Source organism: Anolis sagrei, chromosome 1 (genome assembly GCF_037176765.1).
Source record: "Anolis sagrei isolate rAnoSag1 chromosome 1, rAnoSag1.mat, whole genome shotgun sequence".
NCBI lineage: Eukaryota > Metazoa > Chordata > Lepidosauria > Squamata > Dactyloidae > Anolis > Anolis sagrei.
Window position 1 is genome coordinate 193,770,521 of NC_090021.1, and position 23,414 is coordinate 193,793,934.

The 23,414-nt window shown below is 40.4% G+C and overlaps 1 protein-coding gene across 1 annotated transcript in view; it reads left to right on the forward strand.

Moving 5' to 3' along the window:
• Positions 1 to 23,414, forward strand: part of SLC25A12 (solute carrier family 25 member 12) — an 87,808-nt gene that overhangs the window by 14,838 nt on the left and 49,556 nt on the right. The window contains exons 3-4 of the mRNA XM_067471540.1: positions 3,904 to 4,046; positions 17,486 to 17,601. Of these exons, the coding sequence (XP_067327641.1) occupies positions 3,904 to 4,046; positions 17,486 to 17,601 (259 nt within the window). The remainder of the gene's footprint in view (positions 1 to 3,903; positions 4,047 to 17,485; positions 17,602 to 23,414) is intronic.

Genomic DNA, 23,414 nt, shown 5'->3' on the forward strand with positions numbered 1-23,414 from the left:
CTTCTGCTACTGTGCGTAGCATAACACAAGGAGGTGGAAGCTGCTTCATGGAAGAACACAGAATGTGATTCACTGCTTGTGAGTGCAGCAGAGCTTGTGAAATGATGATCCAGCCTGGAACATTTATCTACCCCAGGCATGGTGGCTGGATACGACTCCCTAGGCGATTACCTCAGGCCCTCCTCATTTTCCCTCTCCTCTTGGCATAAGGACATGTCAGCCCACTACATCCTAATGCCAAAAAGATGGGGGAGGAAGGTACACAGCAACTGAGAGTGCTCTGGAGCACTCTCAGCCACTGTGTGTCTCGCTCTCCTGCTGACATAAAGAAGGTGTGAGTTGAATTAGCATTTTCCATGTTTTTATGATAGAACCAATTAGTAAAATATAAAGTTAGACTTTAAAACACAATATTTGAGCCAGAGTTAAAATCAATGTGAAATACAAAAGCTAAAAACAAGAATAAATATAAAATATTTATATAGCAGTGATCAAGTCTAGTATAGAATTTCAATACTATACTAACAGTTGAGACAGTATCCCATGTCAACAAGGTATCACTGTTGCGCCAAAATGAACTACCTTGGCTGTGATCTCAGGGCACTTCCAGACAGGCCCAAAAATGCGGGACCTGTCACCCTTTTACTTGAGGTGTCCAAATGATGCCTCAGGTAAAATTGAATTAATTTGGAACAAAGTGGGGTTTCTACTTGGTAAGACTTGGATCTTAAGTAAGATCCGGGTCTTACCAGATGTGGGCCCTGTGTGGATTGGGCCCAGGGACTGCATCACGCAATCCCTGGGCCCAATCTACACAGCCTCCTTGGTTTCTTGGGCTCCACCCCTTCTCCCCAAACAAGCCGGAAAACTTAAAGAAAACTTACTGGGCCACCATTACAGTGGTCCTTTGGTCCTCCTGGCATATAGAAAAAATGTGCCAGGTAGTGGGGTGGGGGGGACGGGACGGAGATGAGAAGCAAAATCTATCTCCCTCATTGTCTTCTGGCACGCCATTTCTATGCTCCAGAAAGATGGAAGGACCACAGTAATGGTGATCCGGTGAGTTTAAAAAAATCATTCTTGTTTTGGGGTGCTTCATGGTGGCTGGATGACACCCCACCCAGGAAAGTCAGGGGTGTTTTTGGAGAGGGGTGGATTTAAACCCACACCAAAGCAGGTTTTTAAAAACTCATTTCAGCAGGGGTTTAACTCCTGTCTGGAAGAGACCTTAGAAAACTGGTCACCCAAAAGGTAGTCAATGCAAAACATTTCAGATTTCCTTGATATACTCTGTAAATCTGGATTAATAAAATGGCACCAAATGTATGAAAGTGCCTTTTCAGTAACACATAGTCTTACAGACATATGGAAGTTACATTTGGAAAATGCTGCTGACAGCCAATCATTGAAACATTGCATGAACTTTCTATGTTGGATGTTGGAAGATTCCAAATTCAGTCATTGGCATTTTCAGTTAACAAGCTGGGCAAAACTTACAGACTTCTTATGTGTTGGCGGGCTATTCATAGTCAAGGGTGGATGGATTTAGCCTGTACTCTGCATGGTAAAACAAGAGTCCAAAGGGTTTACTGTGATAGAAGTTGTCCTAATTTTTTTTATTCAGAAAAAATTGAAATACTTTTAAAGGTTTGTCATTTTGAGAAGCTGTACTGAGTTAGATGGATACAACTATCACTGTTTTCGCCCTGCCTGCCACTGCCCTTCCCTCGAAACCTAATAAACTCCCTGCCCTCCATCAACCTGGCACCAACTCTCAGAGCAGACGTTAGTCAGAACAACTGCCTGACTCAGTATAAATGATTGCATATGTTCATACAAATTTTAAAAGCATAGTCATCCTGATGATGTTGTATCACAGGGACAGAATGTGAGGTGAAATCTTTTGAACAGGGGCACACACAGGAGTGTTAAGACTTTCCTATGCTAGCCAAAGCTAGCTGGAGTTACACTTTAAAATGTATCTGTTCTGACTTACAAACAAATTCAACTTAAGAACAAACCTACAAAACTTATCATGAACATAACTTAGGAACTGCCTGTATTATATTTGAAAGTAGAGAATGAATTGGATCCAAGCTAAGTTAGTTGTTTGATATTCTGATTAAAACCAGTGGAACATCTTACAAGACTCATACAGGTATTACTAACTCAAGTTTGGATCCCACCCCATATATGTTAAGATCAGTGACTGTTGGTAGAGCATTCTGCTATGTGTTACTTGGAGAAAGCAAGATTCATTGGTATTAGCTTTAAATAGAGGCTACTAACTCTAGACAAGTTGAACCAATGTGATAAAAACACATTAAAAGTTACTTCTAAACTTGGCCATCACTAGACTTCTGCTATAGTACACATATGATTTCCCATACTGGTGAAGTGCATAACTAGGACCGCGGATAAGAAGATCCATGCCCAGCGAGAGTATGCTATGCTGAATGGACCAAGTCAGAAAGATAACTCACCAGGTTGAAGACAAGCCACCAAGGTTTAATTCAATTCAGTCAAAAGAGTGCTTCAAAATGTACAAGCATAAACATACAGAGAAAGCATGACAGCTTATACAGTTTGATAGCTATTCAAAACTCCCTCTCCCTCCCCTGATTGGTCGAAAGAGGGGCCAGTCTGGATCTATGCCCTGATTAGCCAGGAGTTCCAATGACGTTGCTACTTCCAGGTGGGAATTCCCTTTCGCTGGGAAATGACAGTTAGGATTGGCCAGCTGAGGAACCAATCAGCTGGTGGGATACCCCCCTGGGAGGAAGTGTCATCCGTGAAGACAGTATTAAAGAAATAATAATGAGCTTCTGATTTACCCAACTATCCAATTCTGTGTTTGACAAAGATAGGAGCTTCTGAAGACAAAGATGCAAGGTTGCTAAAACAAAAGGTGTTTGGGCAATCAAGGGTTGGGCTGCCAATAAAGAGATTTAACAAATGTAAATACTCAGAGATTCTGTTTCTGCCATCAGCAATCTCTCAGCCTCAAATGAACCAGACAAACAATTATGGGCTTATCTGGGCTGACATGGGAAACTACCTATCTCTTTATACACATGAACAATGGATTTTGATTATCACCTGGCTTGGGAAACAGCCAGAGGAATTCGCCCAACATTCTTGTTCTCACTGAATTGCCTCAGCGAGGTTATGGAAAAGTGATTGTCTCTGAGCTAAATCTTGTTACATTTATAAATAAGTTTATGCATGATATATATGGAATAGATACAGTATACAGAAAGATGCAAGTTACACAATAAAGTCAAAGGAAATGGGTACAATTTATTAAGGGGTTAGAAATGATAAAGTCTTTGGGGGACGAAGCTGCCGCTCCTGATCTCTGATGTTTCAAATTCAGGAAAGTTTGAAGAAGATTTTTAAAATAATATATTTATTACAAAGATTTTTATTTTGGGATGGGGAGGTCATTGTGGCTCGACAATACTGGGATAATTTCTCAGGTCACAATCACATTCCCCCAGCTATGTCTACCAAACCCAATGATCTAGTGTTTCACAAGCACAATCCTCTTTTATTATAGATGAAAAATGACACTCATCAGTGCAAGATTGTTCTGATTTCCCTCTTCTGTTGTAGTCAGCACACGCTCCCTGAGAAAGGCTTTTTGAACGGTAAAGAGGGCTGCAGAGAAAAGGGAGAGAAGGGCAAGCTTGTTGTGTGGACTTCAGTATTGCTCTGTCGCTATATATATTTATGACAAAAAAAATCAAACTGTGCAGATGCACTTCATGCATGCACATTGGGATGCCACATACATTCTGTTCCTTTCTACTGTATAAACTACATTGGACTTTTGGCTTCTGTAAAACATGCTAGACATTTTACAATAATATCTGGTTCTCTTTCTTTTTTCCCCTCCTCTAGTATGCCTCTGTCGAAAAAGAGGGAGAGCATTACATGACACCAGGAGACTTTGTGCAGCGATACCTCGGCCTGTACACAGACCCACAGCATAATCCAAATACAGTGCAACTCTTGGCAGGAGTGGCAGATCAGACAAAGGATGGGTGAGAACTCTAAAAGTTCGTGGTAATCTTTGCTTGGAAATTATGTTTTTTTGAGCTGTAGACCAGAGTAAGAAGTCAACCATTCAATGCTCTATGTGTCCATGCATCCTGAGGACACATACCTACAGGCAGCATCTTTAGATTGGTTAGATTTTAAATGAATTTCTTAAATACTGAATATACTTGTGTATAAGCCAACCTGAATATAAGCCAAGACACCTAAGTTTACTTCAAAAAAACTGGGAAAACTTACTGACTCGAGTATAAGCCGAGGGTGGGAAATGCAGCAGCTACTGGTAAATTTCAAAAATAAAAATAGATACTAATAAAATCACATTAATTGAAGCATACATAGGTTAAATTTTTTGAATATTTACCGTATTTCAAAGAAAAACGGTAAACTACCTCAATAAATGGAAAAGAAGGGTCAAGAAAAACAATATGGTATCAACAATAACTTCATAACAACAACAAAAACAACAACAATGATTTATCTCTCAATGGGAACTCAGGGCGGCTTCCAACATAGCAACAGGCATTCAATGCCTATATAAACAACCATTAAAATTTCAAACAAAAGACAATACTAAACATTGTTTAACAAGTTAAAATAAACAGTTGGATGAAAGACCAAGAACAAGCCACAAGAGTAAAGATGAAGATCCACCCAGAGGAAAAGTGTTCCTGCCATACATCAAGGGAACCACTGATCGCATAGGAAAGCTGATGAGGAAACACAACATACAAACAATCTACAAACCCACCAAGAAAATCCAACAAATGCTACGTTCAGCAAAGGACAAGAGGGATCCTCTCACCTCTGCAGGAGTCTACCGTATACCATGCAGCTGTGGACAAGTCTACATAGGGACCACCAAACGCAGCGCCCAAACAAGAATCCAGGAACATGAAAGGCACTGCAGACTACTCCAACCAGAGAAATCAGCCATAGCAGAGCACCTGATGAACCAACCTGGACACAGCATTTTATTTGAGAACACAAAAATGCTGGACCACTCTCACAACCACCATGTCAGACTACACAGAGAAGCCATTGAAATCCACAAACATGTGGACAATTTCAACAGAAAGGAAGAAACCATGAAAATGAACAAAATCTGGCTACCAGTATTAAAAAATTCTAAAATTAAAACAGCAGAGAGAAAAACAGGCAGGGACTTCTAAGCACCTTTCATTAAGAGTTTGCTCCAGGCACAGTCAGCCCATTGTATGCTAATCAAGGTGGTCAGTTAAAAAGATTCACACCTAGCCCAACTTACAATAGCCTTTTGTCTCACCCTGGTCAGTCCACAGATATATAAACCCTTTTTTTCCCAGCTCCAGCAGACCTCTGAGGAAGCCTGCCATAGATGCAGGCGAAACGTCAGGAGAAATGCCTCTAGAACATGGCCATACAGCCCGAAAAAACCCACAAGAACTGAGTTGGATGAAATATTTATCATTTAAAGCAATTAAAGAACCAGCTGAGTTGAAGTGTCATATCAGTTCCCTCAGGCTTCTCCTATTGATGCAGCCTAGGATGGCATTGGCATTTTCAGCTGCAGCATCACACTGCTGGCTCATGTTTGGCTCAAATTCAATTAAGACTCCTTTCATAGAATCCTATAATTGGCAGGGACCTCTAAAGGCCATCTAGTCCAACCCCTTCACTCTGCCTTTATGCAGGGAAAGCACAATCAAAGCACCCCTGTCAGATGGCCATCTAACCTCCATATCAATGATTGGTAAAAATAAACAGAGTTTTAAGAAACCCCTTGAGCCATCTAGTCCAACCCCCTTCATTCTGCCTTCATACAGGGAAAGCACAATCAAACCACCCCTGTCAGATGGCCATCTAGCCTCAATATCAGTGATTGGCAAAAATAAATAGAGTTGGAAGAGACTCCTTGAGCCATCTAGTCTAACCCCCTTTATTATGTGTTCAAGCAGGGAAAGCACAATCAAAGCAACTTTGTCAGATGGCCATCTAACTTCAATAGAAGTGATTGATAAAGCCATCTTTCGGCTTCCGCTTCTGGTGAGAAAAGGAAAAAAAGAGACACGCACATGGCAAGATGAGCAGGGATGGAGGCTCACACCTCCATTTCTCCTCCACTCGCTGTGCATGTGCCCTCTGTTTTTTACACCACAACCCAGATGAGTTGCGTTGTGGAGAGCAGACAAGCTGCTCAGGCGGCGAGTGGGGGAGAAATGGAGGCGTGCGACTCGCTCCCTGCGTGTCTTGCCACGTGCGCCTGCACCTCCGTTTCTCCCCCACTCACTGTGTGTGCAGCGAGTGGGGGAGAAATGGCGGTGCATGTTTCCCTCCCTATTCATCCTGCCATGCACATGCCTCCGTTTCTCTTTATTTTACCGCACGGCTGGTAACATTTTTCAAATGGAGGTCTCCACGTGCTGCAAGCCTCCGCAGTGGATGCAGTGGGGGAGAGGGCTGTGGAGGTGAAGGCAAGACCAGGGACTCTGCTAGTCAGCCTCAGAGCCTTTTTTCCCCTCAGCCTTTTCCCCTTCACCCGAATATAAGCCAATGGGGGGCTTTTCAGCCCCTAAAAGAGGCTGAAAAACCCGGCTTATATGCGAGTATATACGGTAAGTATGTTGGCTTTTTAATGAGCATATTATTGTGAAGCTGAGAGGGAAAAAATATACAGTAGTCTAGTCCAGAGTACTGTGTAGTAGTTTTAGCATCAAGACAAGCAATCTGACAGTTGAAGAGTACATAAAAAAAATAAGTAATGGATATATTTTAGAGGTAATAAGTTCACCCAGTCATTGACAATGGCTGTAGAGATGTTCTGTTCCCCAGGTTAGTGGCAAAGACTCTCCAAATGGGGAAATAGATCATGTCACATGACCTTTATAAGGTGAGGTCTCTCCAAGATGGGCACATCAAAACAATGAGGAGCCCTTCGAAATGTGATTAGAGAAAGACAGACACTAATCACTATATGTGGCCAGAATATGATTTGCCTAATCAGGATAAATACTGCACAGAGCTTTTTAGACATTACTTATGGACAATGTTCTTTGTTGTCTAATTTGCTTTTTGAAATTAATTTGCAGAATATCCACTCATTCCAGGCATAGCCTTTTAACCTGTATGGCTTCAGAGCAGAATTGCCTGCCTCCTCTTCTCTTTATGTAGGTCTCCAAATTTCTTTTAGCCGGGAAGTGCAGATCTAGCTGGACAGTAACCGAGAAGGAAAGATAGATGGGAGCAGAGGGCACTAATGCCACCCAAGAGCAGTGGTAGAGAGCCAATTAAAGAGGAGACTGTCAAAACGAGATGAAGTCTTTGTAGGTTTGTAGGGGGTGTAAATGTTTAAATATGATTTCTGTGAAACATAAACACTACTTCTAGTCTTGGGGTGATTTTTCTATTTGACTATAGCCTTTACTGTTGTTTTAAATGTTTTTGCTTAATTTTTACTTTTTCACAACACTACATCACAGTGTATCATTTCCATTATTTTGCAGCCCCAGATTTGCCATTTACTTATCAAAATTCCAGTTGTGCTCAGTATCTCTTGCCTTGCAATTAAAGCCATAGTAGTGTATTTTTTTAAACTTAAGACTTTCTAGAAGCTGTGGCTTTCAGGCATGAAGTAGTCCTTCTGTAAAGATATCTTAACAACTGTTGTGGGAGGCGTATGATTGCTTTCTGTTCCACTTTCAATTTGACCAGAGCTTAGCAAAGTTGTATTTTGGACTACGGTTCTTATAAATCATGCTTCCTTGGGGAGCCCCCGGTGGCACAGTGGGTTAAATCTCTGAGCTTCTGAACTTGTTAACCAAAAGGTCACAGGTTTGAATCCGGGGAGCGATGTGAGCTCCTGCTGTTAGCACCAGCTTCTGCCAACCTAGCAGTTTGAAAACATGCAAATGTGAGTAGATCAATAGGTACTGCTCTGACAAGAAGGTAATGGCGCTCCATGCAGTCATGCTGGCCACATGACCTTGGAGATGTCTTCAGACAACGCCAGCTCTTCGGCTTAGAAATGGAGATGAGCACCAACCCCAGAGTCGTACACGATTGGACTTAATGTCATGGGGAAATCTTTACCTTTACCTGGGAAGTGAGGTCCAAGGAAGTAACTTTGCCAAGCTATTAGTTTGCCCATAATTTCATTTGAATGTGAAAGTGGAATCTACAGTACATGTGTTGAGATATACCGTCGGCCCTCAACTTTCAAATGATTTAGGGGTACAGGACCCCCATGAATATCTCTTTGAAAGAGTTAACATAACTTAGAAGTGTTTAAGTGCTGAAATGCAAACCTAAAGAGGGGTTTGTCCCTCTCCTCTGGCCTGCAGAAGACCAAAAGCTAAGAGGAGATAATGAATCTGGAAGACACAAGATACTGTATTGTCAAGTTCGCCTAGGGAGTACTCAAGGTGGGTTAACACCCAAAATGCTTATCTGTAACAATAATGTGTGTGTTTACGTAGTTTGTAGAAGGTTAGCAGTTAGAGACACTGAAGTACCAAAATATGAGAAAAACATGTTTTTGAATGGATGATCCGATAAGAGAGGTGTGTGCCCATGACACAGCGAAAAGACATGTATATAAGGTGACTGAAATATCCAAATATCAGAGACAGCCTTTTTTGAAGACACTGGTTTGTCTTGGTTGTTTCTCCCTGTGTGGCCACACTTGAAATAAAGAGATTTCTGCTTTACCTCTGGAGACTAGACTCTCTTCATTTTGCTGCCCTCTGTGACGGACTCAGCAAGGACCCCAAGCAGGGGGTCCCCTACATTTCTGGAGGTTCCGCCGAGATATAGCAGAGGTGCCGGTTTGATGAGATTCTAGAGGTTGTTGGCAACCCATTCCTGAAGGCGAAGGCTGCCCAATTAGGATGTATCAACAGAGGTCGAGAAGGGATCCCAAAACAACAGACCGATCCTTTTGTTCATCTTTGTTGGGTGCCCTCGTCAGCAGGAATGCTCCACTTGAGAGGAAAGTTGGAAATCTCGTCCCCAGGAACGTCAGAGAACGCAAGTCATCATGACCAGGCGAGTAGAGTTTTTCTTGGGGAAAGGGAAAGTCTAGACTAGTAAACAGGCGCCAGAAGGGTGGAAGGTTGGAAAGTATTGTCTGTTTGGGAGTGTGATACAACTGAATAGGCACCACCCTTAGGAAAATGGGGCAAAAAGGGAGTAAGAAATGCTCAAGCCCATTGGAATGTATGGTTAAGAATTTCTCTAAGTTTAGGCAACAGATGCCAGGATGTAACAATGCCCAGAAATTGCAATTTCTGTGTCAGGTGGAATGGCCAAAATTTAATTTAAATCCCAGATGGCCAGAAACCGGAACTTATGATTTGAAAATAATAAGGCAATGCCTTCGTTACATAGCTGCCAACCATCTAGATTAGCTTTGCTATATAAATGCATGGAGTGTTGTGTTGCAAACCCGACCTCCTTGGCTTTTAAAATGTTACAAAGAAACTCCCTCTTGCATGCCCTTACTTGCCAATCCAACAGCACCATTTAATGGTGAAAGTAAGAAGGTCATATACCTTGATTCTGCAGAAGGACAATTAGAGCTGGAATCCCAGCCCCCACCATATGTGTCATAAGTACTTTTAAAAACATTAAATAGGTTCTTTTATTCCGCTTTTAGTGAGACAGGTTGCATTAGGCACTTTCAGAGAAAAAATAGACACAGACTCCAGTACTTCCAGCCGCCATGCCCTGTTCCATGGCAAGGACAGAGGTGGTGTATTCAGAGAGTGTCAGATATGCTATGGGAAAGCATGATTCTGGACACTTTGGGGCTTCTTTCTCAAGGGAAGAGGAAGAAGTGCGCTTTTGGAGTCTTGGATTTTGTGCAGGGAGTCAGGTTCTGCTGTATGGAAAACAGAGATCTGGTCCTTGGCATTGTGCTTAGGGAAAGAAGTTTTGGCATTTCAGTGTTCTGAAGTTATGGCATTATGGAATTGTGCATTGGCAGGCTGCAGGAAAGCAGGGTCTGGCCTTACAGGTGCTTCTCCAAGGAGGGAGAAAAGGATATGGTAATATTTGGATGCATGTGGATGAATGCGTGTACATGTGTATGAATGTTGAGTGAAAATATAATTCCCCTTTGTTTGTTTGTTAACCAATGTAATTGTGAATCCAATGTAGTTGCATAGAATCTGTATGTCTGTATGTCCAATGTCATTCTTTGTCTAAATGTTTTCTGTAATCTTATATACCTTCTCACACTGGAAATTGCACTAAAAAGAACCTATGCTTTAAAATCATTGAAAAGTCATTCATGACATATGTAATTTTAGATTTTATTTAGTCTCACTCTTATTGATGATAGTTTTCATAAAGTGTTTGCAGTTTTGAGCAGAAGACCCTCATCCTTATTGATTACAGGCTAATGACAAACAGAAGTGGGTTCATCCGAACCAGGAAAAACTTGGAAAGCTGTGCAAGTTAATTAACAGTTTTATTTGGTTTCTAAACAGGAATGCAACTGGCCACCAATTAAAAGGATGCAAAGCTTATGAAGAAATTGCAATTGGACTATTAATTGGAACAGTAAACATATGTATTGTTTGTGTTTTATAGTTTTTAAGGAGTGAAATAATAATAATAATAATAATAATAATAATAATAATAATAATGGTGACTCATATTATTATCTGGTACCAGAACCTATTGGCAGTTGTTTTTCCAGAGGCCAGAGCTATTCAGCATCAGACCTTTTTGAAAAACAAAGCAAATGAGATATCAAAGTGCAGAATTTGCTAAGATTGGTTTACATGACTGGTAAAGAACAATTGCTCTAACACAAATGAAAGCAATATATGGTATAAAGTATAAGATTTATTGTATAAAGGGTATAGAAAAAAATAAGGATGAAATGATGTTTTGAATCAGATCAACCAAGTGATAGAAGGAAAGACACAGAATACAACGGATGGAGAATATTGAGCTTCAAATAGAGAAGTACAGCTTTGGTATATGGGATTTTTCAAATAGCAAATGTGATCTTATTTATTTATCGTGTCATCAGCAACCATTGTATTACAATTCTAACAGAACAAAACAAACACAGAGATTAAAAAGAAAAGAAAGAAAGAAAGAAAAACCACACAGATTTTGCAAATTTGGTATTTGGTTAAATGTCCTTTGACCAGTATCTGGCCACTTGGAGTGCCTCTGGGGTTGCCGCAAGAAGGTCCTCCATCATGCATGTGGCAGGGCTCAGGGTGCATTGCAGCAGGTGGTCAGTGGTTTGTTCTTCTCCGCACTCACATGCTGAGGATTCCACCCTGTAGCCCCATTTCTTAAGATTGGCTCTGCATCTCGTGGTGCCAGAGCGCAATCTGTTCAGTGCCTTCCCAAGTCGCCCAGTCTTCTGAGTGCCCAGGGGGGAGTCTCTCATCTGATATCACCCATGAATTGAGGTGCTGGATTTGGGCCTGCCACTTTTCGACTCTCGCTTGCTGGGGTGTTCTAGCGAGTGTCTCTGTAGATCTAAGAAAACTACGTCTTGATTTAAGTCGTTGACGTGCTGGCTGATACCCAAACAGGGGATGAGCTGGAGATGTCTCTGCCTTGGTCCTTTCACTATTGGCTGCTACTTCCCGGCGGATGTCAGGTGGTGCAATACCGGCTAAGCAGTGTAATTTCTCCAGTAGTGTGGGTCGCAGACACCCTGTGATAATGCGGCATGTCTCATTAAGAGCCACATCTACTGTTTTAGTGTGGAGAGATGTGTTCCACACTGGGCATGCATACTCAGCAGCAGAGTAGCATAGCGCAAGGGCAGATGTCTTCACTGTGTCTGGTTGTGATCCCCAGGTTGTGCCAGTCAGCTTTCGTATGATGTTGTTTCTAGCACCCACTTTTTGTTTGATGTTCAGGCAGTGCTTCTTGTAGGTCAGAGCACGGTCCAAAGTGACTCCCAGGTATTTGGGTGTGCTGCAATGCTCCAGTGGGATTCCTTCCCAGGTAATCCTCAGAGCTCGGGAAGCTTGTCTGTTCTTAAGGTGAAAGGCGCATGTCTGTGTTTTAGATAGATTAGGGATCAGTTGGTTTTCCCTGTAATAGGCAGTTAGAGCACCTAGAGCTTCGGAAAGCTTCTGTTCTACCATCTCAAAGCTCCCTGCTTGAGCAGTAATGGCACGATCATCAGCATAGATGAAACTCTCTGTCCCTTCTGGCAGTAGCTGGTCATTTGTGTAGATGTTGAACATGGATGGCGCAAGCACGCTCCCCTGAGGCAGGCCGTTCTTCTGTTTCCGCCATCTGCTTCTCTGGCCCTGGAACTCAACAAAGAAGCTCCTGTTTTGTAGCAGGTTTCCTATGAGGCGGGTGAGGTGGTAATCCTGGTCGTCTCTGGTTGCTTCTGGGTTGAGAGAATCGGCCGTCTACGAAGACGTTGCCCAGGGGACGCCCGGATGTCTTGCAATCCTGCGAGGAGGCTTCTCTCATGTCCCCCAGCAAATGTGATACAATAAGGGTTCAATAAACAAACATGCACCTTCTTTGGTAAGATCATGGTAAGAAGCCAAACCAATAGTAACAGGACTTTGATTTCATAAATGGGAAGGTTACAACTGACAGGGAAAATGTTTGTGGGAACATTCAGGACTCATGGGATTACTGCCGGATTGCAATTAAGTATATTTGACCAGCTGAATCATCCTTGGTTGCTTTAATGAAAGCTAAAAATGAAACCTTACAACAAATAAGTAAGTCTATGAGTTGTTTGACTATGGAAATAAATTTGAGAGATTGGAGAGAAAAATGTTGATGTTAATAATGGGAGGACACTCAGAAGCCTTCCTAGAATTAACAAACTTACATTATTGGTTAAGAACAGATTATAAAGGATGGAGTAAGCTTGTCAAATATTCTTGGGAAGATGATATACTAAGATTGGAACTGGAAACCTTGGGAAAAATGGTCAATACTGAAAAAAATGGTTTGTGATATAGTTCCTATGCCTATGCATGTGGGAAAATGGTTCTGGGTTCCATATTTGTTATCCAAGAAAACCATATGCACAAGGTCGAAATATACAAATTTGAATGAAACAATTGATATTGATAGATGCAATAAATGGGATATGTATGTCCTTTAACAGTAAAACAAGTTGAACCATGTGCATTGGAAATGGCAGATGCAATCTGCAGGTTACAAAATCTAAAGCCCAAAACCATGGTATATGACAATGGAATGTAATGCCTATGTGCTATATCACCTAATGATTTATATTGGTCTGATGGGGAAACACAGAACACCACTGGTATGATATCTTCACAGGATACATCCAATAGTATGTATAGGGATACTTATATTACTGCTAATCATTTGGATCTTATGGCCTCTTAGACGAATAACAGGATTGACAAATCGATTATCTATATTTGAAAACAAGTTAACGTGTTTAGAAACACAATTATGGACTATGATGTTTGATTAATCATACAAGTTCAATATTAACCTAAACATATATACACTTAATCAAGTTTGATTATAAGTATAACCAACACTGAATTGCTTATCATGTATGGATCATGTATGTGATATGATAAAGTAGCATTTATGTATCAAGGGGAGGAATATGTGAGGAATGAATGTTTGAATGCATGGAAAAGAGAAGAAACAGGCCTGAAGAAAAACCAACGTGGAGTTCTCGCAAGGCATGATATGGGATGAACTTGGCAGTCGAAGCGAGGAGGCAGTAAGGCATAACTGAACATCAATGGTCAATGAGGTGTGCAGCCAAGCATGTAAGGAGTGCAGGAGGTACCCCATAAGTCATGAGGCCTGGAATGCGAATGTCTTGAACTTTGGAGAGAACAAAGACATATTGTCCTTTAGTAAGAGGACAGAGCAACCTGACTGTTGAAATAAAGAAAAATGGATTTTGGCTTATAAATGCAGGGGACCCCTGACAATCTCCATGCTTCCTGAACTGCAGCAACAGAGCGTCCACGCTTCCTCAGAAAAGACTGATCATCTTCGCCGGAGGAGGCCTGTGTGTGCATGAGTATGAATGAATGTGTGTGTGCACGAGAGCTCTCCTTGATGTGATTCTGATATGATTCTATGACTTAGGCTGTAGCATCCTGATGCCATACCTGTGCCAAGAAGAAACTTGTGTGACTCTAAATACTACAGTTGCCGTTAGTACACATTTAGGACATTACCCCACCTGTGAGAAGATTGTTGCTTTGGTACAATCTATCTACTCCCCAACAGGTGAAAGTTGGTGGAATTGGCTAACCTCAGGGTTACCAGATTTCGGGTGGCTAAAGGGATTGTTCCTGGGTATTGTCCTGTTGATTATTGTATTTTTTTTATAATTGTGATGTGTTTTCCCATCATCATGAAGATGTGTTATAAGTTCACCACAAGTGCGGTTCCCAAATGCCAGGGTATCGTAAAAATGTTATAACTAGATATTGATCTTGCTTCAGCTTCTGTATGATCAGCTTTCGCAAAAAGAAAAGGGAGGAGTGAAAGAGTTAACATAACTTAGAAGTGTTTAAGTGCTGAAATGCAAACCTAAAGAGGGGTTTGTCCCTCTCCTCTGGCCTGCAGAAGACCAAAAGCTAAGAGGAGATAATGAATCTGGAAGACACAAGATACTGTATTGTCAAGTTCGCCTAGGGAGTACTCAGGGTGGGTTAACACCCAAAATGCTTATCTGTAACAATAATGTGTGTGTTTACGTAGTTTGTAGAAGGTTAGCAGTTAGAGACACTGAAGTACCAAAATATGAGAAAAACATGTTTTTGAATGGATGATCCGATAAGAGAGGTGTGTGCCCATGACACAGCGAAAAGACATGTATATAAGGTGACTGAAATATCCAAATATCAGAGACAGCTTTTTTTGAAGACACTGGTTTGTCTTGGTTGTTTCTCCCTGTGTGGCCACACTTGAAATAAAGAGATTTCTGCTTTACCTCTGGAGACTAGACTCTCTTCATTTTGCTGCCCTCTGTGACGGACTCAGCAAGGACCCCAAGCAGGGGGTCCCCTACATCTTGAACACCCAAACAGTATTTAATACACAGACACAAAATACCTGCACTAGGAGGGTGCTTGGCCCTAGTCGTGCAAATGTTCCCTCGTACCTTTTTGGCTTGCTCGGGTGGTCAGGGGAATGGGGATGAAATAGGGGCCATGTGAGGAGGAATGGAAGGTGAGGCACAGGTCTTTGGGTTAACAGACAAAGGAGTTCCACTATTATAAGAACCACTTTCCTACTCCCTTGCCATTCTCCTGAACAGAAACATGAGTGTGGGGCCTTGTTGTCTGTGGAGGGAACAGTGGTCGCAGCCACAGCAGCAGCAGTGGATAAGACAGGAAACAGACTGGCAAAATGGGAGATACGGCTTCCTCAGTGGTAAACTGTCCCCTGCCTACTCAGAGCAGTTCAAAAGGGAAGGAGCTTTACCCATTTCTGGACACAAATTAAAATAACAGAATAGGAAATTTCCTGTTTCATACACATTAGGCTCATTGATGGGGAGAGAGATATTTAGGGGCAGTTTACCTTTTGCGCTTTTTTACCCTGCTGGAGAAAGAAGCAAAGCCAAAGCTTTCCAAACCATGTTGTGATATGTTAGTGTGTCAACTGCAGTGTGTAGGTGTGTCATGCTAATGTAATGAATCTCTCTAAAAGAAGCTATAAATCATATATATTTAAAAATATAAATGAAAGTTTTTCATTAAATATGTCCCTATAAGTTTCATGCTTGCAATTTATGTATGTGTCAATATCTCTTGTAAGGGGTTGGTTTAGCCTCCTGTTTACTCGCAAAACTGAATTACTGAATGGGCAACTTGGAAGTCCCTGAACAGACTCAGAAGCAGAGTGGGCAGCACAAAAGACAACCTGGCAAAAGGGTTCAAAACCATACATTTAATAGTTAATCATTCAAGCTAATCTCAAAATATCCTTCATCAGTATAAAGACATTTATAGATTTTGGTAGATTCTTATTTGAAACAAACTGGGGAGAAGAAAAGGGCTTTGAGGTTGTAGAATGGCTGGGATGTGTTGCAAGTATATTTAGTCACTCAATAGCAGGATAATATGTAAATCCGCTTAGTGTGATTGAAAGTACAGAAGTTTGGAATTTTCCACAAAGCTCTGAGTAGGCGTTTTGGTGTTTTCTTTAGTCAGTGACTGTCACTGGCCTGTTCCTAATCTAGGATACTATTTGTTTTTCTTTCCAAGTGTTCAATTCTTTTATGGTTTTGGCTCTCACATGTTGACATACTTGGCCGTTCTTTTTCTTTTTTCTTGCTCTTTTACAGTAAAATCAAGCATATTTAAGGCCGATTTCTGCTCATGCAAGTGGATTTCCTTTCTCTGCTTCTCCCTGTACACCCGAAAGCTGCTTCCAGGTTTTGAGAGCGTTCAGGGGACTGTAGGGGAGAGGAAAACTTACTCTTCTTTGTTCCTCTTGCTCTATTGACACAAGGGCCCAGTTGAAAGCAGCCCTTATTTGTTGCTTTTATAGCTGATATCATTAGCTCTGTTGAGGCTTTCACAGTAAAATGGGGACTAAATTCAGAAAATAAATAACTCAAAGATATTATTTATTTATTTGCTGCATTTGTATACTGCTTTTCTTACCGCTGAGAGAACTATTAAACTATGTTGGTGTACTAACACACACACACACACATATGTATGTACGTATATATATTCACACAATCTTTTCAATGTACAACATAGGAAAAATAAACAGAAACCAAAGAATAGGGGAGATTTACCTAGTCAATCTTTCTACACTCGATGGTAGGGTAGAAACTTACCAACACTCTCCTTATAGGAGACATTGTATTGTTAGTTCTCCACAAGATACTTCAGGGAATATGCATCATCGTTTCAAATATATATCTAGTGCAAGCAGATATGCCAAGTGCTGATGTGGAACAGAAGACACCACCGTCTCTGCAGTATTTTCTGTAGCGAAAATGTAGAAATTAAAATTAAACGTGTTCATATGTGATCCTAGTTGTTGACTTTTGTCAAAAGATTGCAATCACCCCCCTTTACATATTTACCTGGAAGGGTGCCAAAGAACTCAGTGCCGCTTCAGATTGCAGCATTCGTTTTTAATAGCAATAAATCTATTTCTAGTTTAATCACATCCGTAATATCACAGGAAGAGGGAAAACCAAACAATCTTGGAAGTATGATTTTGCCAGAAATCTTATTTTGTTACTTACACTGCATGATATCCTTTGTGTTGTTTCTTGATATTGAAAGATAATGATTTCAAAATACTGCTGGTGATTTTTAAAACAATATGTGTAGTAATGGCACAGCTATATGCATTCAATTGAAGTCCAGTTTTTGCAGAATATTAATTGTGTGTGTATATATATAATATATATATAATTTGTATTTCTAAAAATGAAATTTGTATTTCTAATTTCTGATTGTAGGTTGATCTCCTTTCAAGAGTTTCTGGCGTTTGAGTCAGTTTTATGCACACCAGATGCAATGTTCATTGTTGCTTTTCAATTGTTTGACAAGAGCGGCAATGGTGAAGTGACCTTTGGTAAGAGCAAAACTTATATAGTGATTAAAGGGGCTTATTCTTAAACACGTCTGACTTGTATCTCAGAATCGCACCTTACAGTAAAAACTGTGGTGTAAAAGGGTATATTTCTTACAGATCATTGTGGTTATTGTTATCAGTTGTTAATTTTCTTCAAACATTTGGCTGCTGTGCGTACATGCAGACTCCTACATACCAACTTGTATGGTTACACAGTGTACATAGTTACTGTCATTCATTGCTCAGCCATTACCTGAATACTGCCTAAAATAACCAGCCCAACACTTACTTGTTCAAGACCAGCCTGGTTAAAAAACTGCAAAATACTCATAGTTGTGTTCTGGGTTGTAACATGTGTCTGACTTGGAAATGGACTTGAACTAAATTGATTGCCAGGTGAAAGCACACCACTCCTTTTGGGGCATTGATCATTGAGATGGTGACTGTTGCTTTGATTCAAGATTATTAAGGACTACATAGCAAGTGTGGTGATTTCACTTTGGCTTTCTCAGACATGTGATCTTAACAAGTCAAGAGTGCTTTGTCTTTCTGTTAAGTGGGCAAGCCACTTGCAAATTAATTAGAGAATGTGAAAGATAGAGCTGCATGTTGTCATACTATGGATTTAAACAGTAGCTTTGTAAGCACTTTGCCAATTTAAAGGACATTTACTTGCAATGTGATTTCTTGCCAATCAGTCGGCAAGTGTTTTGCAAGAAAGGAAGATGATAGTTTGCAGTACTTATCATTAGAGCTTGCAGTCTGGCACGTTTCAAAGAGGCACTGTGCAATATGTCACTGAAACAAGGAACCTCCAGGCCACCACTTGCCAACCTCTGTGTTGACAAAATACACACCCAGCATAACCTCAATGGCAGAAATTATGCCATTCAGGAGTCTTATTGGGTGTACCTGAAAATGAAAAGTGAGGCATGAGGCCAAGGCAGGACCATTAAATGGCACAGGATGACTTTCAGATTTGCCAGATTCCAAGCAGACAAAGGAGAAAGCTATTGAATTATTTTCTCTTAGAGAACATGGAAGGAACTCCAGTCATAATACCTATTTTGGTCTCTTGGTGAACTGAAGGAGATCCTAAAATGGATAGTCCGGTGTATCCGTCAAATGAAATGGGGTTGGTAGGAACAATATTCCAAGATTGTCACAGCTCTGATCAGGAGAATTTTCACCTGAGTTATGTTGAGGAAAATGCCATTATTCTTGAGGGCAGAAGTTCATCACATGCTAGAGTTAATAGCCCAAATGGTATAGAGAGAACTGGGTGAAGCATACAAGAACCCAACAGTGGGAGGCTGAAATGTCTTAAATAAGCTGCTAGGAGGAATGATCCATGGTCTTATATGTCTCTACACTAATGTGTAGAACATTGGAAATAAACAAGGTGAACTTGACCTCTTAACACAGTACAGCAAATATGATATAATAGGTATCACTGAAACTGGGTGGGATGGGCCCCATAATTGGTATGTAATAATAGAGGGGTATAACCCATTTCAAATAAATAGTCCAATTAGGAAAAGAAGGAGCATAATATATCATGGATGATTACACCTGTGAAAAGATCATGACCTAAATCTTGGAAACCATGTTGAAAGCACTTGGGTAAAAATTAAGGTGAAGAGAAATGTCAGTGTTGCTATCATGGGAGTAAACTACAGACCCCCAGAGCAGGCTGAGAATCTATATTATGCATTCCTAGAAGAGATGACCAAACATTCAGAAAGGAGAGAGGCAGTAGAAATGGGAGATAAAATCTAAACTGATATTGGAAGACAAACCGTGCTAAGAGTATCAGGTACAACAATTTGCCTTGCAGACAGTTTCATAGTCCAGAAGGTGGAAGAGGCAACAAGGGGATCATCTATTTTAGATCTAATGTTAACCAAGTTAATGGAATAGAAATGGTAGGATTTGTATGTTCTCCTGGAGTTGTTATGCAGTGGAAAGGGGAAGCCAACATAGTCAGATATGCATTCTAGATTTTAAGAAAGCTAATTTCAGTAAATGTAGGGAAATCTACATTTACCATCACCATAGGTGTGATCCTCTGGCCAGGAAAAGAAACCAGGATAAAGTAAGATTTTAAAAGGACATATACAAAAAATGCAAAAAGGGACAGATCATTGAAATAATTCAAACAAATAGTCAATGTGTTGGGAGTAAATCAGAAAAGCTGAAGCTCAGAATGAGTTCAGGAATTAATGGGGAGCCCCGGTGATGCAGTGGGTTAAACCGCTGAGCTGCTGGACTTGTTGATCGAAAGGTTTCCGGGGAGTGGCATGAGCTCCTGCTGTTAGCTTCAGCTTCTGCCAACCTAGCAGTTCAAAAACATGCAAATGTGAATAGATCAATAGGGAAGGTAACGGCGCTCCATGCAGTCATGCCGACCACATGGCCTTGGAAATTTCTATGGCTCTTTGGCTTAGAAATGGAGATGAGCACCAACCCCCAGAGTTGGACACGACTTGACTTAATGTTTGGGGAAAATCTTTACCTTTACTTTAGAGATGTTAAAGGCAATAAAATGCCTTTTGGTTTTATGTCCACATCATTTGAGTTATGTCCGCTTCATACAAGTGGCAGTGGAAAGCAAGTAGAGGACAGAGAAAAGCCAGAACTACTCAATAACGTCTTTGCTTCTGTCTTTTCCCAAAGGAAAAAACAGTGGTCAACCTAGAGAAAATGATGATGCAGTAGGGAAAATGCATACAGAACATGTGGATTTCAAGTCTTCAAGGGCAGATGAATTACATCCAAGGCTTTTAAAAGAACTGGCAGGAATAATTCTTTCTGAATCTAGAAGCTGCATCAAAACTCATGAAATTAATGGCCCCACTCCCTTGGAAGCTGTAAAATGAAGAACTTCATTTAACTGTGGTCACAGAGATTATCTTTTCCTTTGGTCTCAGAATATGATGAGAGGCCCCTCCCTCGTGCCCTTCTGGCTCTACATGTCTGAACCACATATGCCACATTTTTTTCTGGAAATGCAACCAAATCCCTTAGATTTGCGGGAAAACTCTTGTCATGGTTTTGAAGTCAAGCATGATCACTGGTGTTGTTTTTAATTAAGCTTCCTAAAATGAAAAAACAAACAACCCTAATAATATAACTAATTTATTTTGCAATGGTTTCTTAAAGTTACTGGCATCTATATGGTTTTCAGGGTTTTTCTCCTCTTCTCATTATCCGATACTAGGTTTTATGCATTGGCGCATACTAAAGTGTACTATATGAGTGTACTATTACATGAAAAATGTGGAATGAATGTAGTCAAACAGTCCTTACTCTCTTCTCTTCTGGAAATAGAGACTGACTTTTTTGAATATAGAAATGTAATTTAACTTTAAGAAATTCCTAAAATGATCCAGCAGTCTCTAAATCTATGCTTGCATTATGACATCGCCATCATTTTTTCAAGTCTCCATAACTTTTGAAAAAGTATCTTTATGGAAGATAATGTGCTGACAAAGGATATGAGGTGTATTTCGTTATTCAAAGGCATTGAAATGCTAGTGTAGTAATATTCTGAATATGTGGCAATATAGTCCCCTCTTTTGAATAAGCACCAAATTATAGTGCTAGGACAGATGGCATTCATTCTATGCATTTTCTTGAAAATAAACTCCATTTTATTCTCACCCAAGTAGCTTCTGCCAAGACAACAGACATTAAATTACCTTGCCCTTTTGATGGCCCAGGGATTGAGAACTATGATTTCAAGATAACAATTTATGGCTCTAGAGATAAGGGGTTGCAGTTTCCCATCCCAAACCTGTGCTCGATTTAGTACATTCTTGGAATGTTCACCAGTTCACACGAGAGGCAAGTAAACTATTATCTTCTCTGCACAACAGGTATAACAGATCTGATATTGTTTATATAAAAAGATTAGGGACCTCTTGTTTGATCAGAGTTCTCTATTTCCCCCCATTTTTGTTGTTATAATGACTTGTCTTGTCATCCAGTAAAGAAATCAGATTTGAGTTGAGATGGGGAATTCTTTGTAAACAGCTAATCATGTAAACAGGCCCCTTCCATTTCATTAATGCCTATATTTCCCACCAAGCTGCTTAGATGATAATACACAGTGGCTTGAAAAGGAAAAGCCTTTAATGTTAGTTGGTCCAGAATAAATCCTTCTTTATGCTGCTTTATAAAATTTAGTTGCTGTAGAAGAAATGTTTCTTTATGCTTCTTTTTAAAAACAATAGGAATAGTTCAGTTTCCATTGCACAAAACTCAGTCACGTTCTGGTAAACTCCATCTTTCAAGGCTAAGCAGAAGCAAGCAGTTTCTGGAGTGTGCCAGAAATCGAGAGTTGTGGCATAGCGTTAGTACTCAAGATGAGAAGCAAACCAGTAGGCAGAACCAAAGATTAATGAGGCAGGAGCCCAGGAATACCTTGTTGCTTAAGCAAGGCTCCACTGAACGGGAAGCTCTGCTGTAGTTGTTCCTATGCAGTTGGATTGAGTAGTCAACCATGGTGGGTGGCATCAGTCCAGGTCTTGAGACTAAACTGAATAAGTTGATTAAAAGGACAATGAAACATATAGCTAATTATTGTACACTACACAGGCAAACTACATATAATCTGGAAATGCTTCTAGTTTGAGTGTGAGCAGCTTTTAACATTTGAATTTATTTATTATTTCTTTATTTATTTACAGTATTTATAGTCTGCCCTTCTCGTTCTAAAGGCGACTCACAATGCACTTATATACGGCAAACATTCAATGCCGTTTTTAGACACACAAGACAAACAGACAGATAGAGGTAATTCAGCAATTTTTTTCCAACTTCGGCTCCTGGAGGTGCTCAATTCTGGCCACGGGGGGAGCTGTCCCTTCATCCACTATGATGCCAAGCCTTTGATTGTAGTATTTCCACCTTGCTCTTTGAATCCCCAGAATTTCTATGGTGTCATAAATTAACCTCCCTGCTTTAAGCGGTCCCTAATTTCTCTACTCACAGCTCAGCTATTTTCTAACTGCTTAGATGAACAGTAAGCTGGGCTATTAACAGTCAGGAGCTCAAACCCGACTTTGGCTTTAACTTGCTACCTTCCAGTTGGCAGTGATTTATTATTACTAGTGATTAACTAGCTGTGCTACAGCCCAGTCCTTCCTTAGACCATTCTTTGCCCAGTGATCTCCATAAATGATTAGAAAATGTACAGACTGAAATAGCACAAATTGAAACAAGATGTTTTTTTTTTCTGCCTTCCTCATGAAGAAGTGCAAGGCCTTACTTTGAGGGTAAGCCAAATAGTATTTGGTTTGGAGCGAGTGTTGGTACAATAAAGCCAATGCAAAGTAGGTGATCCTGGCCAATGAGTAATACTGATGGCAGCATAAGAAACATTAGGCAGGTAATGATAAAAACATTATATCTTCCCTTTAATTCATCTGAATGTTTTTGTCTTGACATATGAGTGTAATTGCAGCATAACTCTAGTTCTCATTTTTTCCTTTCTTTCTCATTCAAGAAGATATAGTCAAGTCAAGCTGAGGTGTATTGTTTATAACCATAGGTTATCACAGTGTTAGATAAAAGAAATTATAACATTAGAAAGCACAAAGAAACTGTTCTGATAAAAATGCAGAATCTGTTGCGCATAAAGATAGGAGGAGGATCTATTGGTAGGTGACAACATCAGACAGTCATCTCTACGGGAATAAAATCATTGTTCAGATTTTGAAAGCTACAGCTGTAATTATGTATATTCTATTGATAACTACTTAAATACATTGAATACTGTTATGGGTCCCCTTGCTTTATCTTGAGGTATA